General features: G+C 41.9%; 1 protein-coding gene across 4 annotated transcripts in view; it reads right to left on the bottom strand.

The window, feature by feature from the left end:
* Positions 1-16,979, bottom strand: part of TMEM135 (transmembrane protein 135) — a 269,519-nt gene that overhangs the window by 240,214 nt on the left and 12,326 nt on the right. For 2 of the 4 annotated variants that reach the window (XM_068976624.1, XM_068976625.1), the window contains exon 1: positions 830-943. The exons of the other annotated variants lie outside the window; for them this stretch is intronic. In XM_068976624.1, the coding sequence (XP_068832725.1) occupies positions 830-877 (48 nt within the window). In that variant the 5' untranslated portion in view covers positions 878-943. Of the gene's footprint in view, positions 1-829; positions 944-16,979 lie in introns of those variants that run through there. 4 annotated transcript variants of the gene reach the window in all.

Below are 16,979 nucleotides of genomic sequence, written 5' to 3'. Positions count from 1 at the left end.
GGTCGTAACTTTTCTTCCAAGGAGTAAGCATCTTTTAATTTCATGGCTGCAGTCACTATCTGCAGTGATTTGGGAGCCCAAAAAAATAAAGTCTGACAGTTTCCACTGTTCCCCATCTATTTCCCATGAAGTGATGAGACCGGATGCCATGATCTTCATTTTCTGAATGTTGAGCTTTCAGCCAACTTTTTCGCTCTCCTCATTCACTTTCATCAAGAGGCTTTTTAGCTCCTCTTCACTTTCTGCCATAAGGGTGGTGTCATCTGCGTATCTGAGGTTATTGATATTTCTCCCGGCAATCTTGATTCCAGCTTGTGTTTCTTCCAGTCCAGTGTTTCTCATGATGTACTCTGCATAGAAGTTAAATAAGCAGGGTGACAATATACAGCCTTGATGTACTCATTTTCCTATTTGGAACCAGTCTGTTGTTCCATGTCCAGTTCTAACTGTTGCTTCCTGACCTGCATACAGATTTCTCAAGAGGCAGGTTAGGTGGTCTGGTATTCCCATCTCTTTCAGAATTTTCCACAGTTTATTGTGATCCAGACAGTCAAAGGCTTTGGCATAGTCAATAAACCAGAAATAGATGTTTTTCTGGAACTCTCTTGCTTTTTCCATGATCCAGCAGATGTTGACAACTTGATCTCTGGTCCCTCTGCCTTTTCTAAAACCAGCTTGAACATCTGGAACTTCACCATTCACATATTGCTGAAACCTGGCTTGGAGAATTTTGAGCATTACTTAACTAGGATGTGAGATGAGTGCAACTGTGTGGCAGTTTGAGCATTCTTTGACATTGCCTTTCTTTGAGATTGGAATGAAAACTGACCTTTTCCAGTCCTGTGGCCACTGCTGAGTTTTCCAAATTTGCTGGCATATTGACTGCAGCACTTTCACAGCATCATCCTTCTGGATTTGAAACAGCTCAACTGGAATTCCATCACCTCCACTAGCTTTGTTTATAGCGATGCTTTCTAAGGCCTGCTTGACTTCACTTTCCAAGATGTCTGGCTCTAGATGAGTGATCACACCATCATGATTATCTTGGTCGTGAAGATCTTTTTTGTACAGTTCTTCCATGTATTCTTGCCACATCTTCTTAATATCTTCTGCTTCTGTTAGGTCCAGACCATTTCTGTCCTTTATCGACCCCATCTTTGCATGAAATGTTCCCTTGATATCTCTCATTTTCTTGATGAGATCTCTAGTTTTTCCCATTCTGTTGTTTTCCTCTATTTCTTTGTATTGATCGCTGAGGAAGGCTTTCTTATCTCTTCTTGCTATTCTTTGGAACTCTGCATTCAGATGTTTATATCTGTCCTTTTCTCCTTTGCTTTTCACCTCTCTTCTTTTCACAGCTATTTGTAAGGCCTCCCCAGACAGCCATTTTGCTTTTTTGCATTTCTTTTCCATGGGGATGGTCTTGATCCCTATCTCCTGTACAATGTCACGAACCTCAGTCCATAGTTCATCAGGCACTCTACCTATCAGATCTAGGCCCTTTAATCTATTTCTCACTTCCACTGTATAATCATAAGGGATTTGATTTAGGTCATACCTGAATGGTCTAGCGGTTTTCCCTACTTTCTTCAATTTAAGTCTGAATTTGGCAATAAGGAGTTCATGATCTGAGCCACAGTCAGCTCCTGGTCTTGTTTTTGTTGACTGTATAGAGCTTCTCCATCTTTGGCTAGAGAATATAATCAATTTGATTTCGGTGTTGACCATCTGGTGATGTCCATGTGTAGAGTCTTCTCTCTTCCAAGATCTCACTACATTTTAAATAAATGAAATAATAAATATAAGTATTCAGCTGGTGGCTCAGATGGTAAAGCATCTGTCTACAATTTGGGAGACCTGGGTTCAAGCCCTAGGTTGGGAAGACATCCTGGAGAAGTAATGGCAATCCACTCCAGTACTATTGCCTGGAAAATCCCATAGACAGAGGAGCCTGGTAGGCTATAGTCCATAGGGTCACAAAGAGTCAGACACAACTGAGCAACTTCACTTCACTTTCTTTCAGAAGACACTTTAAAAAGTATCAGTTTCCTTCACTCTACACAATGGCTCCCTGCTCTAACCTCAATTTTTGTTTGTGCTGTGCAGGTCTTTTCTGGGCTTCCATGGTGGCTCAGACAGTAAAGAATCTGCCTGCGACGCAGAAGACTCAGGTTCGATCCCTGGGTCGGGAAGATCCCCTGGGCAAGGGAATGGCTACCTATTCCAATATTCTCTCCTGAAAAATTCCATGGACAGAGGAGCCTGGTGGAGACGGTTAGATAGCATCACTGACTCAGAGGACATGAATTTGAGCACACTCTAGGAGACTGTGAAGGACAGGGAAGCCCGGCGTGCTGCAGTCCATGGGATTGCAAAGAGTCGCACATGACTTAGTGACTGAACAACAACAATCTTGTCTGTTCTATGAAGTGTTCTGAAGACATTTCTCTCTCTAGTAATTCAAGATGTTTGGAGAAAATGAATGGCAATTACAGCAACTATAGAAAAAGTTGAGTGGTCCTCATGAGAAACAAAACTAAACTACATTCTTATATAGGACAAACTGATTCAAAATAAAAACAGAACTTCAATGAACAGAACCAAAGTAAAACATTCATCTCAGGTCAGAAGACTTCCCCTATTTTTTCTCCAACAAATTTCAAAACTCTTCTAGAAGAATAAGATCTCATTTATAAAAATACTTAGCATAATAAGGGAGGTTGAATTACTCTGTTGTCACTTAGAACTTTATGCTGCATGTGCTGGTTAAATCTGTGTCAACTTGACTAGGCCGCAGGATTGCCACACATTCTGGGTGTGGTCGTGAGGGTATTTCTAAAACAACTGAGTATACAGAGTAAAGCAGATTACCCTCCCTAATGTGGGTGGCGGCTGAGAGTGCCAGGCTGCAGGAGCAGCCAAGAGGAGCGGCCCCACGTCCGAGGCCAGGGGCGGCAGCCAGGAGGAGCATGTACAATGAGCGGTGGCTGCAAGGGTGCCTGAGGGCCTAGAGGAGCTATTCCACGTTCAAGGTCGGGAGGGGCGGCGGTGAGGAGATACCCCTCGTCCAAGGTAAGGACCAGCAGCTGCGCTTTCCTGGAGCAGCCATGAAGAGATACCCCACGCCCAAGGTAAGAGAAACCCAAATAACACGGTAGGTGTTGCAAGAGGGCATCAGAGGGCAGACACACTGAAACCATACTCACAGAAAACTAGTCAATCTAATCACACTAGGACCACAGCCTTGTCTAACTCAACAAAACTAAGCCATGCCCTGTGGGGCCACCCAAGACAGGTGGGCATGCTGGAGAGGTCTGACACAATATGGTCCACTGGAGAAGGGGATGGCAAATCACTTTAGTATTCTTGCCTTGAGAATCTCATGAAGAGTATGAAAAGGCAAAATGATAGGATAGTGAATGAGGAACTCCCCAGGTCAGTAGGTACCCAATATGCTACTGGAGATCAGTGGAGAATAACTCCAGAAAGAATGAAGGAATGGAGCCAAAGCAAAAATCATACCCAGTTGTGGATGTGACTGGTGATAGAAGCAAGCTCTGATGCTGTAAAGAGCAATACTGCATAGGAAACTGGAATGTCAGATCCATGAATCAAGGCAAATTGGAAGTGGTCAAACAAGAGATAGCAAGAGTGAACGTCAACATTCTAGGAATCAGTGAACTAAAATGGACTGGAATGGGTGAACTGAACTCAGATGACCATTATATCTACTACTGCGGGAAGGAATCCCTCAAAAGATATGGGAGTAGCCATCATGGTCAACGAAAGAGTCCGAAATGCAGTACTTGGATGCAATCTCATAAACAACAGAATGATCTCTGTTCATTTCCAAGGCAAACCATTCAATATCACAGTTTTCCAAGTCTATGCCCCAACCAGTAACACTGAAGAAGCTGAAGTTGAACGGTTCTATGAAGACCTACAAGACCTTTTAGAACTAACACCCAAAAAAGATGTCCTTTTCATTATAGGGGACTGGAATGCAAAAGTAGGAAGTCAAGAAACACCTGGAGTCACAGGCAAATTTGGCCTTGGAATATGGAATGAAGCAGGACAAAGACTAACAGAGTTTTGCCAAGAAAATGCACTGGTCATAACAAACACCCTCTTCCAACAACACAAGAGAAGGCTCTACACATGGACATCACCAGATGGTCAACACCGAAATCAAATTGATTATATTCTCTAGCCAAAGATGGAGAAGCTCTATACAGTCAACAAAAACAAGACCAGGAGCTGACTGTGGCTCAGATCATGAACTCCTTATTGCCAAATTCAGACTTAAATTGAAGAAAGTAGGGAAAACCGCTAGACCATTCAGGTATGACCTAAATCAAATCCCTTATGATTATACAGTGGAAGTGAGAAATAGATTTAAGGGCCTAGATCTGATAGGTAGAGTGCCTGATGAACTATGGACTGAGGTTCGTGACACTGTACAGGAGATAGGGATCAAGACCATCCCCATGGAAAAGAAATGCAAAAAAGCAAAATGGCTGTCTGGGGAGGCCTTACAAATAGCTGTGAAAAGAAGAGAGGTGAAAAGCAAAGGAGAAAAGGACAGATATAAACATCTGAATGCAGAGTTCCAAAGAATAGCAAGAAGAGATAAGAAAGCCTTCCTCAGCGATCAATACAAAGAAATAGAGGAAAACAACAGAATGGGAAAGACTAGAGATCTCATCAAGAAAATGAGAGATATCAAGGGAACATTTCATGCAAAGATGGGGTCGATAAAGGACAGAAATGGTCTGGACCTAACAGAAGCAGAAGATATTAAGAAGACGTGGCAAGAATACACAGGAGAACTATTAAAAAAAAAGATCTTCACGACCAAGATAATCATGATGGTGTGATCACTCATCTAGAGCCAGACATCTTGGAAAGTGAAGTCAAGTGGGCCTTAGAAAGCATCACTACAAACAAAGCTAGTGGAGGTGATGGAATTCCAGTTGAATTATTTCAAATCCAGAAAGATGATGCTGTGAAAGTGCTGCAGTCAATATGCCAGCAAATTTGGAAAACTCAGCAGTGGCCACAGGACTGGAAAAGGTCAGTTTTCATTCCAATCTCAAAGAAAGGCAATGTCAAAGAATGCTCAAACTACTGCACAATTGCACTCATCTCACACGCTAGTAAAGTAATGCTCAAAATTCTCCAAGCCAGGCTTCAGCAATACATGAACCGTGAACTTCCAGATGTTCAAGCTGGTTTTAGAAAAGGCAGAGGGACCAGAGATCAAGTTGTCAACATCTGCTGGATCATGGAAAAAGCAAGAGAGTTCCAGAAAAACATCTATTTCTGCTTTATTGACTATGCCAAAGCTTTTGACTGTGTGGCTCACAATAAACTGTGGAAAATTCTGAAAGAGATGGCAAGAATACCAGACCACCTAACCTGCCTCTTGAGAAACCTATATACAGGTCAGGAAGCAACAGTTAGAACTGGACATGGAACAACAGACTGGTTCCAAATAGGAAAAGGAGTACATCAAGGCTGTATATTGTCACCCTGCTTATTTAACTTCTATGCAGAGTACATCATGAGAAACGCTGGACTGGAAGAAACACAAGCTGGAATCAAGACTGCTGGGAGAAATATCAAGAACCTCAGATACGCAGATGACACCACCCTTATGGCAGAAAGTGAAGAGGAGCTAAAAAGCCTCTTGATGAATGTGAAAGAGGAGAGTGAAAAAGTTGGCTTAAAGCTCAACATTCAGAAAACGAACATCATGGCATCCGTTCCCATCACTTCATGGGAAATTGATGAGGAAACAGTGGAAACAGTGTCAGACTTTATTTTTTTGTGCTCCAAAATCACTGCAGATAGTGACTGCAGCCATGAAATTAAAAGATGCTTAATCCTTGGGAGAAAATTTATGACCAACCTAGATAGCATATTCAAAAGCAGAGACATTACTTTGCCGACTAAGGTCCGTCTAGTCAAGGCTATGGTTTTTCCATATGTATGTGAGAGTTGGACTGTGAAGGAGGCTGAGCGCCGAAGAATTGATGCTTTTGAACTGTGGTGTTGGAGAAGACTCTTGAGAGTTCCTTGGACTGCTAGGAGATCCGACCAGTCTATTTGAAGGAGATCAGCCCTGGGATTTCTTTGGAGGGAATGGTGCTAAAGCTGAAATCCCAGTACTTTGGCCACCACATGCGAAGAGCTGACTCATTAGAAAAGACTCTGATGCTGGGAGGGATTGGGGGCAGGAGGAGAAGGGGATGACAGAGGATGAGATGGCTGGATGGCATCGCTGACTCGATGGACGTGAGTCTGAGTGAACTCTGGGAGTTGGTGAACAGGGAGGCCTGGCATGCTGCGATTCATGGGGTCACAAAGAGTCGACTGAGTGACTGAACTGAACTGAACTGAACTGAACGTGGGTGCGCCTCATCTAATGAACTGAAGATCTCAACTGGACAAAATAGCTGAGTAAGAGGGACCGCCTCTTGCCTGTATGCCCTCAGGCTGGGCCATCAATGTTTCCCAACTCACACCCAGAATTAGCCGTAAACTGGAGCTGACATTACTGGCTTTCCTTGTTATCAGGCGTTAGGATAGGGACTAGAAGGAACTACAGCTTCCCAACTGTGGCTCTCGGAATTCCTCAGCCTCCCTAATGGTTGGGCCAATGCCTTATAAGAAGTTACTCAGTTTGTCTGTCTTTCTATACATATATATATACTGCGTGTGTGCACCTGCACACCACACACTCTCTCATACATAACACACACTTTCACATTCTCACACACACACCCCCTTCACGTTCTGTGTCTCTGGAGAACTCTTACAAATACACTGAACTTAAACTGCTTCCAACACTTTTATTTTTAAGGTTAAAACTATTCTTAAGCTACAAAGGCTAAATTTAAATTCTACAACAAAAAGACAAGGAACCTAGAATCACAGACCAATATTTACATGTCTTTTTGCAGTTTTCAAATCATATGTACTATCTCATATGATTACCGAAGCATGTCGTGAGTATTTAAGACAGAGTTATCACCTACTTATATAAGGAAACTGGGAGTCAAACTATAAGTTGCAGAGCAAAACAAAAGCTCAGATCCAGTGCACTGCACCATGTTGCCTCATCACATACAGATAATCAGCTTATTAAAAACTGGGAGTTTCCGTTCGTCTCTCATGGTCAGCCAATGTGTGATCAGGCCACCCAAGATGGTCGTTCTTTTGCTCTTGGTATATCCCCTGATGGAACAGTCCCTACTTCACCTACCTCCTACTAACACGTCCACACACTCGTACCACTAGTCACACAGCGTCTAAATATTAGAACTAGAATGCCTCCACAATGATAGCTATCAAAGGGACAGTGAGCAGGATGCCCCCTGCTACTTCGCTGGTAACCTATGTGCCAATCAGACGCCACTCTCCCCCATAACTGGTAACGTCCCCTTCCCTGGGAGTGGGGGCTGCTGGCATGTCCTGCCCACCATCCATAGCATGTGGTGGGCTGTCGCTCCAGGACCTTGCTTCAGACATATAAGATCCCCCCCATCCATTAAATCACTGATGTCTCTGTTGCTGACTCTGGGCTCTCCCCTTGGTCCTGAAGCTGGGCAGCTACAGGGACTGCCTGCCTGCAGGGTGCAGCCCAAGAGTCAACAAGGATGCTTATGAAAACCCACAATATCCTAGCACCCAAGCAGCACTGTCTCCTCCAGTGACCATCCCCCCAAAAGAGGAAGAGATCAAGATGGCAAAGAAGGACACTTGAGCTCACTCTCCCCCATGAACACATCAAAAATACAGCTACATGTAGAACTCTCACTGAAAACAAACAAGACTGGCAGAAAGACTCTCCTACACAAAGAGTATAAAAATCCACACAGAGTCAGCAAAGAAGGGAGGAGAAGTAATCAGGTCAGTACCTGTAGTCCGAGGATGGGACACAGAAGATGAGAGAGATATCCTGAACTGGGAGACCCTCCCTGGGGCATGAAGGATTCAAACCACATATTTGATACCCTGGCCCTGGGGTCCAACACCAGGAAGATAAGTCCCCTTACATGGTTTGAAAACCAGTATTATTTACAAGACACCTCAAAAAAATTGAGACCCCACTCACGAAGAACACGTGCACATCCATGCCTATGCCTGGGAACAAGGCAGAGGAAGCAAATGGAGATTCCCAGGGCTCTGGACAGTTTCTCAAGAGGGCCCCACGTCCTCGGGCCACACCCATGGGCGGCTCCAACATCTCTTGCTCCAGTGCTGCTTCTCCTCTGGGATGAAGCTGCCCCTTCCAGGAGCGGGGAGAATGCACACTGAGAGGGGATGGAACCCAGCTTGGACCCAACCACCAGGGTTTCTGCTCCAGCACCTTAGGACCCAACCACATCCCAAACAGGGCAATAATGACCACTGAGTAGAGGAAAAGGTCTGGGTCACTTTTGGCCCTGGACCTGGCCCATCAATCTCCAGCCTCACCTCCCACCAAGGCAACAGCTGCCAGCACGCCGAGGGTGAAGACATGACCTGCGCTCACTGCAGATCAAGCTCTCCCACCAAAGCCTGGCACATGCAGACTGCATACGGGTGCTCCCACACAAGGACATGCAATAATGCCATTTGCAGCGACACGGATGGACCTAGAGATGATCACATTAAGTGAAGAAAGTCAGACAAAGACATATATGATATCATTTCTATGTCGAATCTAAAAAAAAAAAAAGAGATACAAATAAACTTATTTACAAAACAGAAACAGACCCACAGACTTTGAAAAGAAACTAATGGTTACCAAAGGTGAAAAACTGGGGGGAGAGATAAATCAGGAGTTTCAGATTAACATATATATGCTGCTGCTGCTGCTGCTGCTGCTGCTGCTGTTTAGTCACCTCAGTCGTGTCCGACTCTGTGCGACCCCATAGACAGCAGCCCACCAGGCTCCTCCATCCCTGGGATTCTCCAGGCAAGAACACTGGAGTGGGTTGCCACTTCCTTCTCCAATGCATGAGAGTGAAAAGTGAAAGTGAAGTCGCTCAGTCGTGTCCGACTCCTAGTGACCCCATGGACTGCAGCCTACTAGGCTCCTCTGTCCAGGGGATTTTCCAGGCAAGGGTGCTGGAATGGGGTGCCATTGCCTTCTCCAATATATACACTACTATATATAAAATAGATAATCAACAAGGACATACTGTATAGGACAGAGAACTCAATATTCCATAATAACCTATATAGGAAAAGAATCTGAAAAACAATAGATACAAGTATATGTATAACTGAAGTACTTTACTATACACCTGAAACTGAAGCAGTACTATAAGTCAACTATACTCCAATATAAGATAAAAGTTAAAAATTTGTTTAATTTTTTTAAAAATTGCATTGAAAAGAACAAAATATTTAGGAATAAACTTAACCATGAAGGTGAAAGACCTCTACTCTAAACTATAAAACACTGACAAAGGAATGATACAGGATTGGAAAGCAATCCCATGGTCAAGAATTGGAAGAATTAATATTATTAAAATGACCACACTACTCAAAGCAATCTACAGATTTAATGTAATCCCTATCACAATATCCATAACATTTTCCACAAAACTACAATAAATAATCCTAAAATATACAGAACCACAAAGTCCCTGAATAGCCAAAGCATTTCTGAGAAAGAACAAAGCTGGAGGGAATCATCTCCCTAACTTCAAACTGTACACTACAAAGCTACAATAATCAAAGCAGTATGGTCCTGGCACAAAACAGACACATAGCTCAATGGAGCACAACAGAGAGCCCAAAAGTAAACCACACTTCTAAGGACAATTCATCTACGACAAAAGAAGCAAGAATACACAATGGGGAAAGGACAGTCTCTTCAATAAGCAGTTCTGGGAAAACTGGACAGTTGCAGATAAACAAATGAAATTAGGATCTTTTCTCACATCACACACAAAAGTAAACTCAAAGTGGATTAAAGACCTACATGTAAGACCAGAAACCTTGAAACTCTTAGGAGAAAAAACATAGGCAGAACATTCTGACATAAACTGTAGCCTTTTTTTTTTTTTTGGTATATGTCTACAATGGCAAAAGAAACAAAGGCAAATATAAAATAGGACATAATTAAATTTAAAAGCATTTGCACAGGAAAGGAAGCCACTGACAAAACAAAAAGACAATCCATTGTATGGGAGAAAATAGCTGCAAATAATATGACCAGTAAGAGGTTAATACCCAAAATACACAAACAGCTCATACAACTCAATATCAAAAAGACAAAAATTCCAATCAAACAACGGACAGAAGGGACTTCCCTGGCAGTGCACTGGTTGAGACTCTGTGCCTGCACTGCAGGGAGCATGGGTTTGACCCCTGACCGGGGAACTAAGATCCTGCAAGCTGTGCAGCGCAACCAAAAAAATAAAAATTGTTTTAAATATCAAAAAAAAAGTGGGCCAAAGATTTATACAGACATTTTTCTGAAGAAGATATACAGATGGCCAACAGGCACATGAAAACATGCTTAACACTGCTAATCCATCGAAGAAATGCAAATCAAAACCATGAGCATATCACCTCACACCTGTCAGAATGGCTTATCATCAAAAAGACAAAAACAACAAATGGTGGCAAGGATGTATATGAAAAGGAAACCCTAATATACTGTTGATGGGCATGTAAATTGGTACAGCCACTGTGGAAGACAGAGAACTAAAAATGGAACTACCATACAACCCAGCAATTTCACTCCTAAGTATACACCTGAAGAAAACAAAAACACTAATTCAAAAAGAGACAGGCACCACAATGTTCACAGCAACACTATTTACAATAGCCAAGATACAGAAGCCACCTAAGTGTCCATCAACACATGAACAGATAAAGAAGATGAATGGATAAAGAACACAGTGATAAAAAAAATGAAAGTATGCCATTTGCAACAACATGGATAGTCTGGAAGGTATTGAGATTTGTGAAATAAGTCACAAAGAGAAAGACAAACCACTTACGTGGAATCTGAAAACCAAAAGTATGAGTATAACAGAAACAGACTCACAGATGCAGAGAACCAAATAGTGATTACCGCTGAGGCAAAGGAAGGGGGTAGGGGCAAGAAGAAAGTGGGCAGGAGATTACTACACATAAAATATATTATATAGCACAGGGAATAAAACCAATATTTTAGAATAACTTTAAATGGAGCACAATCTATAAAAAGTTTGAATCACTATGTTGTATACCTGAAATAAATATGATATTATAAATCAACTATACTTTATTAAATATAAAATTTTTAAATAATAATAAAATAAAAACAACAAAAACTTTGTTACTAATATATGCCAGAGAATACAAGTGAATCTTCAAAAGTTTCCTTAGCTACTTACTATTAAACCTCCCTGTAATGAAAACCATACTATTAGGCTTCAGTGACAACCATTAAGCTTATAATCGTCTACTCTCAATAAAAGGGCCACTTTCACATTTACAAGGAAGTTGACACAGGCTTTAAAGATAAATCTGAAAATATATTTCACATATAACATTGAGACAAAATATGATCAAAAACAAAACTCAGATTGAGCCCTATGTATATTATAACCATGTTCCAAACTGAGTAATATTAATATTTTTGGTAATATAAGGATAGTCTTGAAAACACACACCTGTTACTTCAATTTATTGCTATAATTTTCCAAGGAATACTATAATCTTAAACCAAAACAATTTTTATAACCTGCCATCTTCTGCATACTTAAATACAAATATCATGGGCTCTAATATGAAAATACCTTAATGAAGAAAAATTCAAATAATACACTTCTTATTGAAGAACTAAGTTCAGATGAAAAATAGAAGGTATGTACATATATTCCAATCTCTCCAATAAGAATAGTGGATATACTGAATTGAATCCTTAAAACAGAACCACAGTAAACTAAGAGTTTAAGCCAAAGAAGTAGGGAGAATTTGAGCAAGAGAAGAAATCACAGACATCAGAAGCCCATGTGGCTAAAAAATATCAAACTGCCTCATCATTTGTTGTTATACGAATTTCCTTTAACAGAAAATAAAGCTAGTCTCAAAAGCGTTAAACTGTACTTGCAGTCACACATTTGCTAAAACTCACCCACACTGAAGTCTGATAATTAACAAATACAGAATCCCTGACTATTTTTTGATGGGGAGGACCCTGATCATCAATCTAAACCAGAAAAGAAATTTAACCACAGGGGGAAAAAAAGAGAGAAAGAAAGAGAGAGCACAGAAAAAAGAAAGCTTTAAAAAGATCTTCCCAGATCTTTATAGACAATTTTGTCTAAAACAACCTTGAAAGTGAAAGTGTTCATCATTCAGTCATGTCCAACTCTTTGTGACCCCATGGACTATAGCCCACCAGGCTCCTCTGTCCAAGGGATTTCCCAGCAAGAATCCTGGAGTGTGTAGCCATTCCCTTCTCCAGGGGATCTTCCCGACCCAGGGATCAAACCTGAATCTCCTGCATTGCAGGCAGATTCTTTACCAACTGAGCTACAAGGGAAGCCCAAAACAAACTTGATTTACCTTTAAATCAGTGAAGGAAAATAGAGGTTAAAACAGTTTTTCTAACATTTGTAACTGAAAATTTCTGACTACTTTAAAATGTAAGTTTTATTAGAAAGGGATCCAACCCCAGAGAATGTTAACCCAGGTATTTGTATCGTCTGAGTTGCTTTATTATTGCCTTTGACTTAAAGTCAAAAGCAAAGAAATCAAATTCTTGCCCAGGGTATCGGATTTAAGAAATCATTAAATAATCTCTTTTTCTGTAAAGTAACTACTTCTTATTTCTCTGAATTTCCACATGCTAAAATTTGGGTTATGTGCCATAAATGTTAAGCCTGATACATATTCACTTAACAGATATTCATATATTCACTTTGTTGCTTCATTGGGAAAGCCTTCCCAAACCCACACCACCAGGATAGGGTCTCATGTAACACTCTCCAGTAACATCCTGTACTTCTCAATAGCACTTAATACAGCTGAAATCAATTTTTGCATGCTTCTTTCAAGTTTATCTTCCCCCTTAATCTAAATGTCCACATACATCTTGTTACCCCACCCCTGTATTTCTGATACATTGTAGGCAATCTGTAATAGTTGAAGAACAAAATAAAGATAGGAAAGAGAGAGAAAATAGAGTCAGGTAAATGCAGTTACACTTTGAGAGCTCCAAATGGAGGTACGAACGCACGCACTCTGAAATTCAATCTGAATTCTGATTAAATCCCTGTCTCCTGGGCTAGAGGATTTCTGAGATACAGATCTGACAAAGATGGGACCATGTCTACTTTTTCCAAGGTTGAGAAATCAAAAATGATCAGAATAACAGGCTTTCTTCTGTCATTGCCAATAGATACGGAATCCTTCAAGGCAACTCCCAAACTGGACAAAGCACAAAGCAAACTCCAAAGATCTAGATGCAAGAAGCCAAAGCAAGTTAACACATGTAATGAGTCCAAAGACTAGACAAAACACATGATGATAAGTTAAAAACACGGTAAATTCAGCATTCATACAAAAGCAACCTGCTCAAACCTGATGACACCTGATCCAGCATTCTTCCCTCTTTTCACACTTTCTTCCAACATAAATCCACTTCATTGAATATTTTTCAATGCAGCTGAAAGCAAAATTACTTAAAATCCTCATCCATTCACAGACATTGATTCCCTGCAAGTATAATTATGACGAGAGAGCTTCATATACAATTTATAATATCAATTTACAATCCCAATTTGATTCACTAATAAATCAGGCTCATTAACAAATACTTATTAAGTACACTTTTATTTTCCCAAGATGAAACAGATTTGTTAGGAGAAACACACCGACGGAACTCAAGTCAGAACCGAGTCAAAATGTTTGGCCAAAGAAATCCCAGAAATGAACCCCATCACCATAAAACCCAAGACTGTGAGCCACATGGCACGGCAGTCCTCCTGGCTTCCCTCACCCTCCTGCTCTCCGCCCAGGCGTCCCTTCCCAATAAACTCTCTTGCTTTCTCAGCATGTGTGACTCCTCAGACAATTCATTTCCAAGTGTTGGACAAGAGCCCACTCTCAGGCCCTGGAAGAGGTCCCCCTTCCCATAACAAATCCATGCACCCAAAAAAATCTTAGATGACAAAAACATCTTTTTTTTTTTTTTTGGCCACACTGTGCAGCCTGTGGGATCTTAGTTCCCAGACTAGGGATTGAACCCAGGCCCCTTGAGGTGGCAGCTCCAAGATGTAACCAATGGACCACCAAGGAAATTCCCACTCCTGATTTGAAGAGAATTCTCTAGTGACAAGGCAAGCGGAAATAATGCTGACACTGAAAAATACTTACTAAGGATTTAAAGGCTTTAAAAAATTTTTTTAATCAAATAAATATCCATTTTAATAAGAATCTACTGACTCAGAAATAGGAACAGGAATGGATCATAATCATTTAGAGCCTATATTCCAATATTTATATTATCTTAATTTTTATCCCTGATCTATGATAACTAAAGAGACGAGCAACAGTAAAGCACATTTGGCCAGCTATACACTCAGACTGCCACAGAAAAGGGTGAGTTACAAAAGCATTCAGTACCACAGTCTTCAACTTTCAACTAGAAGTAATACGCTGGAAGTGTATTTTGAACTTAACAGTGTTATGTTCCGAGCCCGTATCTCCGAACCGACCGAGAAAGCAAGTCCACCACAGTAATGCAAAAACAAGAAGGGAGTTTATCTCTAGCGCGCTAGGGCTCAAGTCTCATCCCACACAAGGGAATCCGACAAGAGCCGCGAACAAAGAAGTATGGCGGCTTATATACAGGCAGTTCTTTGTCTCAGTTACAGGAGTAGCTGGCGTTACATGATTGGCCAGGCAGGATGAGCGCATATCCTGTCTCCTTCTAGTAAACATGACTCAGGTCCTAGAGACCGTCGTTTGGTCCCTAACATTCCCCCCCGTCCTTAGATCATATAGAGGAATCTTCCTCTTGGTCCTGAGACACAGTGATATTGTTGTCGAAGCACAAACAGCTGTACTGTATTTATGCGTTTCTTTACAAAGGCTACAAGTCTATTGATAATATATGGGCCAAAGGTAAGCATCAGAAGTATTAGCAGGGGTCCCAGCAAGGTGGAGATTAAGGTAGTCAGCCAAGGGGATTGTTGAAACCAAGATTCAAACCATCCCTGTTGAGCCTCACGTTTTCGATTACGTTGGGCTAGTCTTTTTTTTACTTTGGTCATAGATTTTTTAACTATTTCTGTATGATCCGCATAGAAACAGCACTCTTTTTTTAGGGCAGCACAGAGTCCCCCTTGTTGCAGAAAGAGCAGATCTAATCCCCTCCTGTTTGCTTTTTTTTCTGGATTGAACCTTATTTTGACTTGTGCATAATTGCAACTTTTACAGCTAAAAGTTTGATCTCCAAGGACCCTAGGGAGGGGCTTGGCGAATGAAAAATTAAGTAAATCTCGATTTTTTACTTCCCAGTGCCGAGGTCCATCATTAGAAGTAACACAATCCCAAGTTTTACAATAAGAGTCTTGTGCCCCCCCACAGGTCTTTCAGTCATGCCTGGGTTCATCCATGCCCAGAACCCTTGTTCTCGGAGATAACATTTACCATCGGCTTGAGGTCAAAGTACAAGTCTGGCCACCATGTGTTTGGTGGATGTATTGCGGTAGTGGAGTTTAGCACCTCTCATGTTAGTCCATTTTGCAGCTTCCAGGTGATTTTGACGGGTTGATGCGGGTTCACGCTGGCAACTCTGGAGCAGAGTAACTGGGTCATCCACAAGAGGGCCCAGCCGAGTTGCCCTGGTCCTGTTGGCGCCTTTGAAGCTTTAGCCTCAAGGGGTTGGACGGGTGCAGAGATGCTTCCCATTTTTTCTTAGCGTCTTCTTGTTCTGCTGAAGCAGCTGGGCGTACGTGGTTGCAATGCACCCAAGCCCCGATACCGTCAACCTTTAGGGCAGTTGGGGTGGTAAGAAGAACAACATAAGGACCCTTCCATTTGGGTTCTAGTGCCTTGGTTTGGTGCCTTTTGACCCACACCCAGTCTCCTGGGCCAATGTCATGTGAGGGAATAGTTCCCTTATTTTGACCCACATGTATTTTCCGGAGCAGTTTCCAGACACGAGAGTGCACCTTGTTTAAGGCCATCAAGGCCTCTTGGAGTTGCCCCAACGTGGGAGGCGGTAGTTTTTTTCCTTCAAATATTGGACATACAGGGGGAGGTCTCCCATACAGAATCTCAAATGGGGTCAGATTAAGTTGATAAGGAGTATTACGCGCACAGAAGAGGGCGAAGGGAAGGAGGGTCACCCAGTCCCCTATTGGCCAGTCTCTATAGCCAATTTAGTTAAAGTTTTTTTTAGAGTCCGATTTATTTTTTTAACTTGCCCTGAGCTCTGTGGACTGTATTTATAATGTAACTTCCATTTAGTCCCCAGGGCTAGGGCAAGGCTCTGAACTATTTGACTCACAAAGGCAGGTCCATTATCAGAGCCGATGGTCACTGGCAGGCCAAACCTGGGAACTATTTTTTTTTTAATCTTTTTTGCCACTATCATCAAGGTTTCTCCCTTTGTAGGAAAAGCTTTTACCCACCCTGAGAAGGTATCCACCAACACTAACAAGTACCGGTAACCATACTTGCCTGGCCTTACCTCGGTGAAATCTATTTCCCAGTGTTGCCCTGGTCCTTTTCCCGGATACCTCAGTCCTGCATGTTGTCCTTTTCCTGGCCTCATCTGTTGACACGCCTTCTAAGCATGCACTATGTTCTTTACAGTTGTCTGGTGCCGGGGAAATCGCAGGCGCGCAGTTTGAAAGAGCATCAGAGGGGTTTCAGATGAGTAGACAAGTGCAAATGCTCACATAGTTGCCGTCCCAACTGAGCAGGGAGTATCAAGTAGCCGTCTGAGTCTCGGTACCACCCATCTTTATCTT

The sequence above is a fragment of the Capricornis sumatraensis genome, chromosome 8 (assembly GCF_032405125.1).
Source record: "Capricornis sumatraensis isolate serow.1 chromosome 8, serow.2, whole genome shotgun sequence".
Taxonomy (NCBI): domain Eukaryota; kingdom Metazoa; phylum Chordata; class Mammalia; order Artiodactyla; family Bovidae; genus Capricornis; species Capricornis sumatraensis.
The sequence above is the reverse complement of the archived record's forward strand: the minus strand, read 5'-3'. Positions and strand labels throughout refer to the sequence as shown.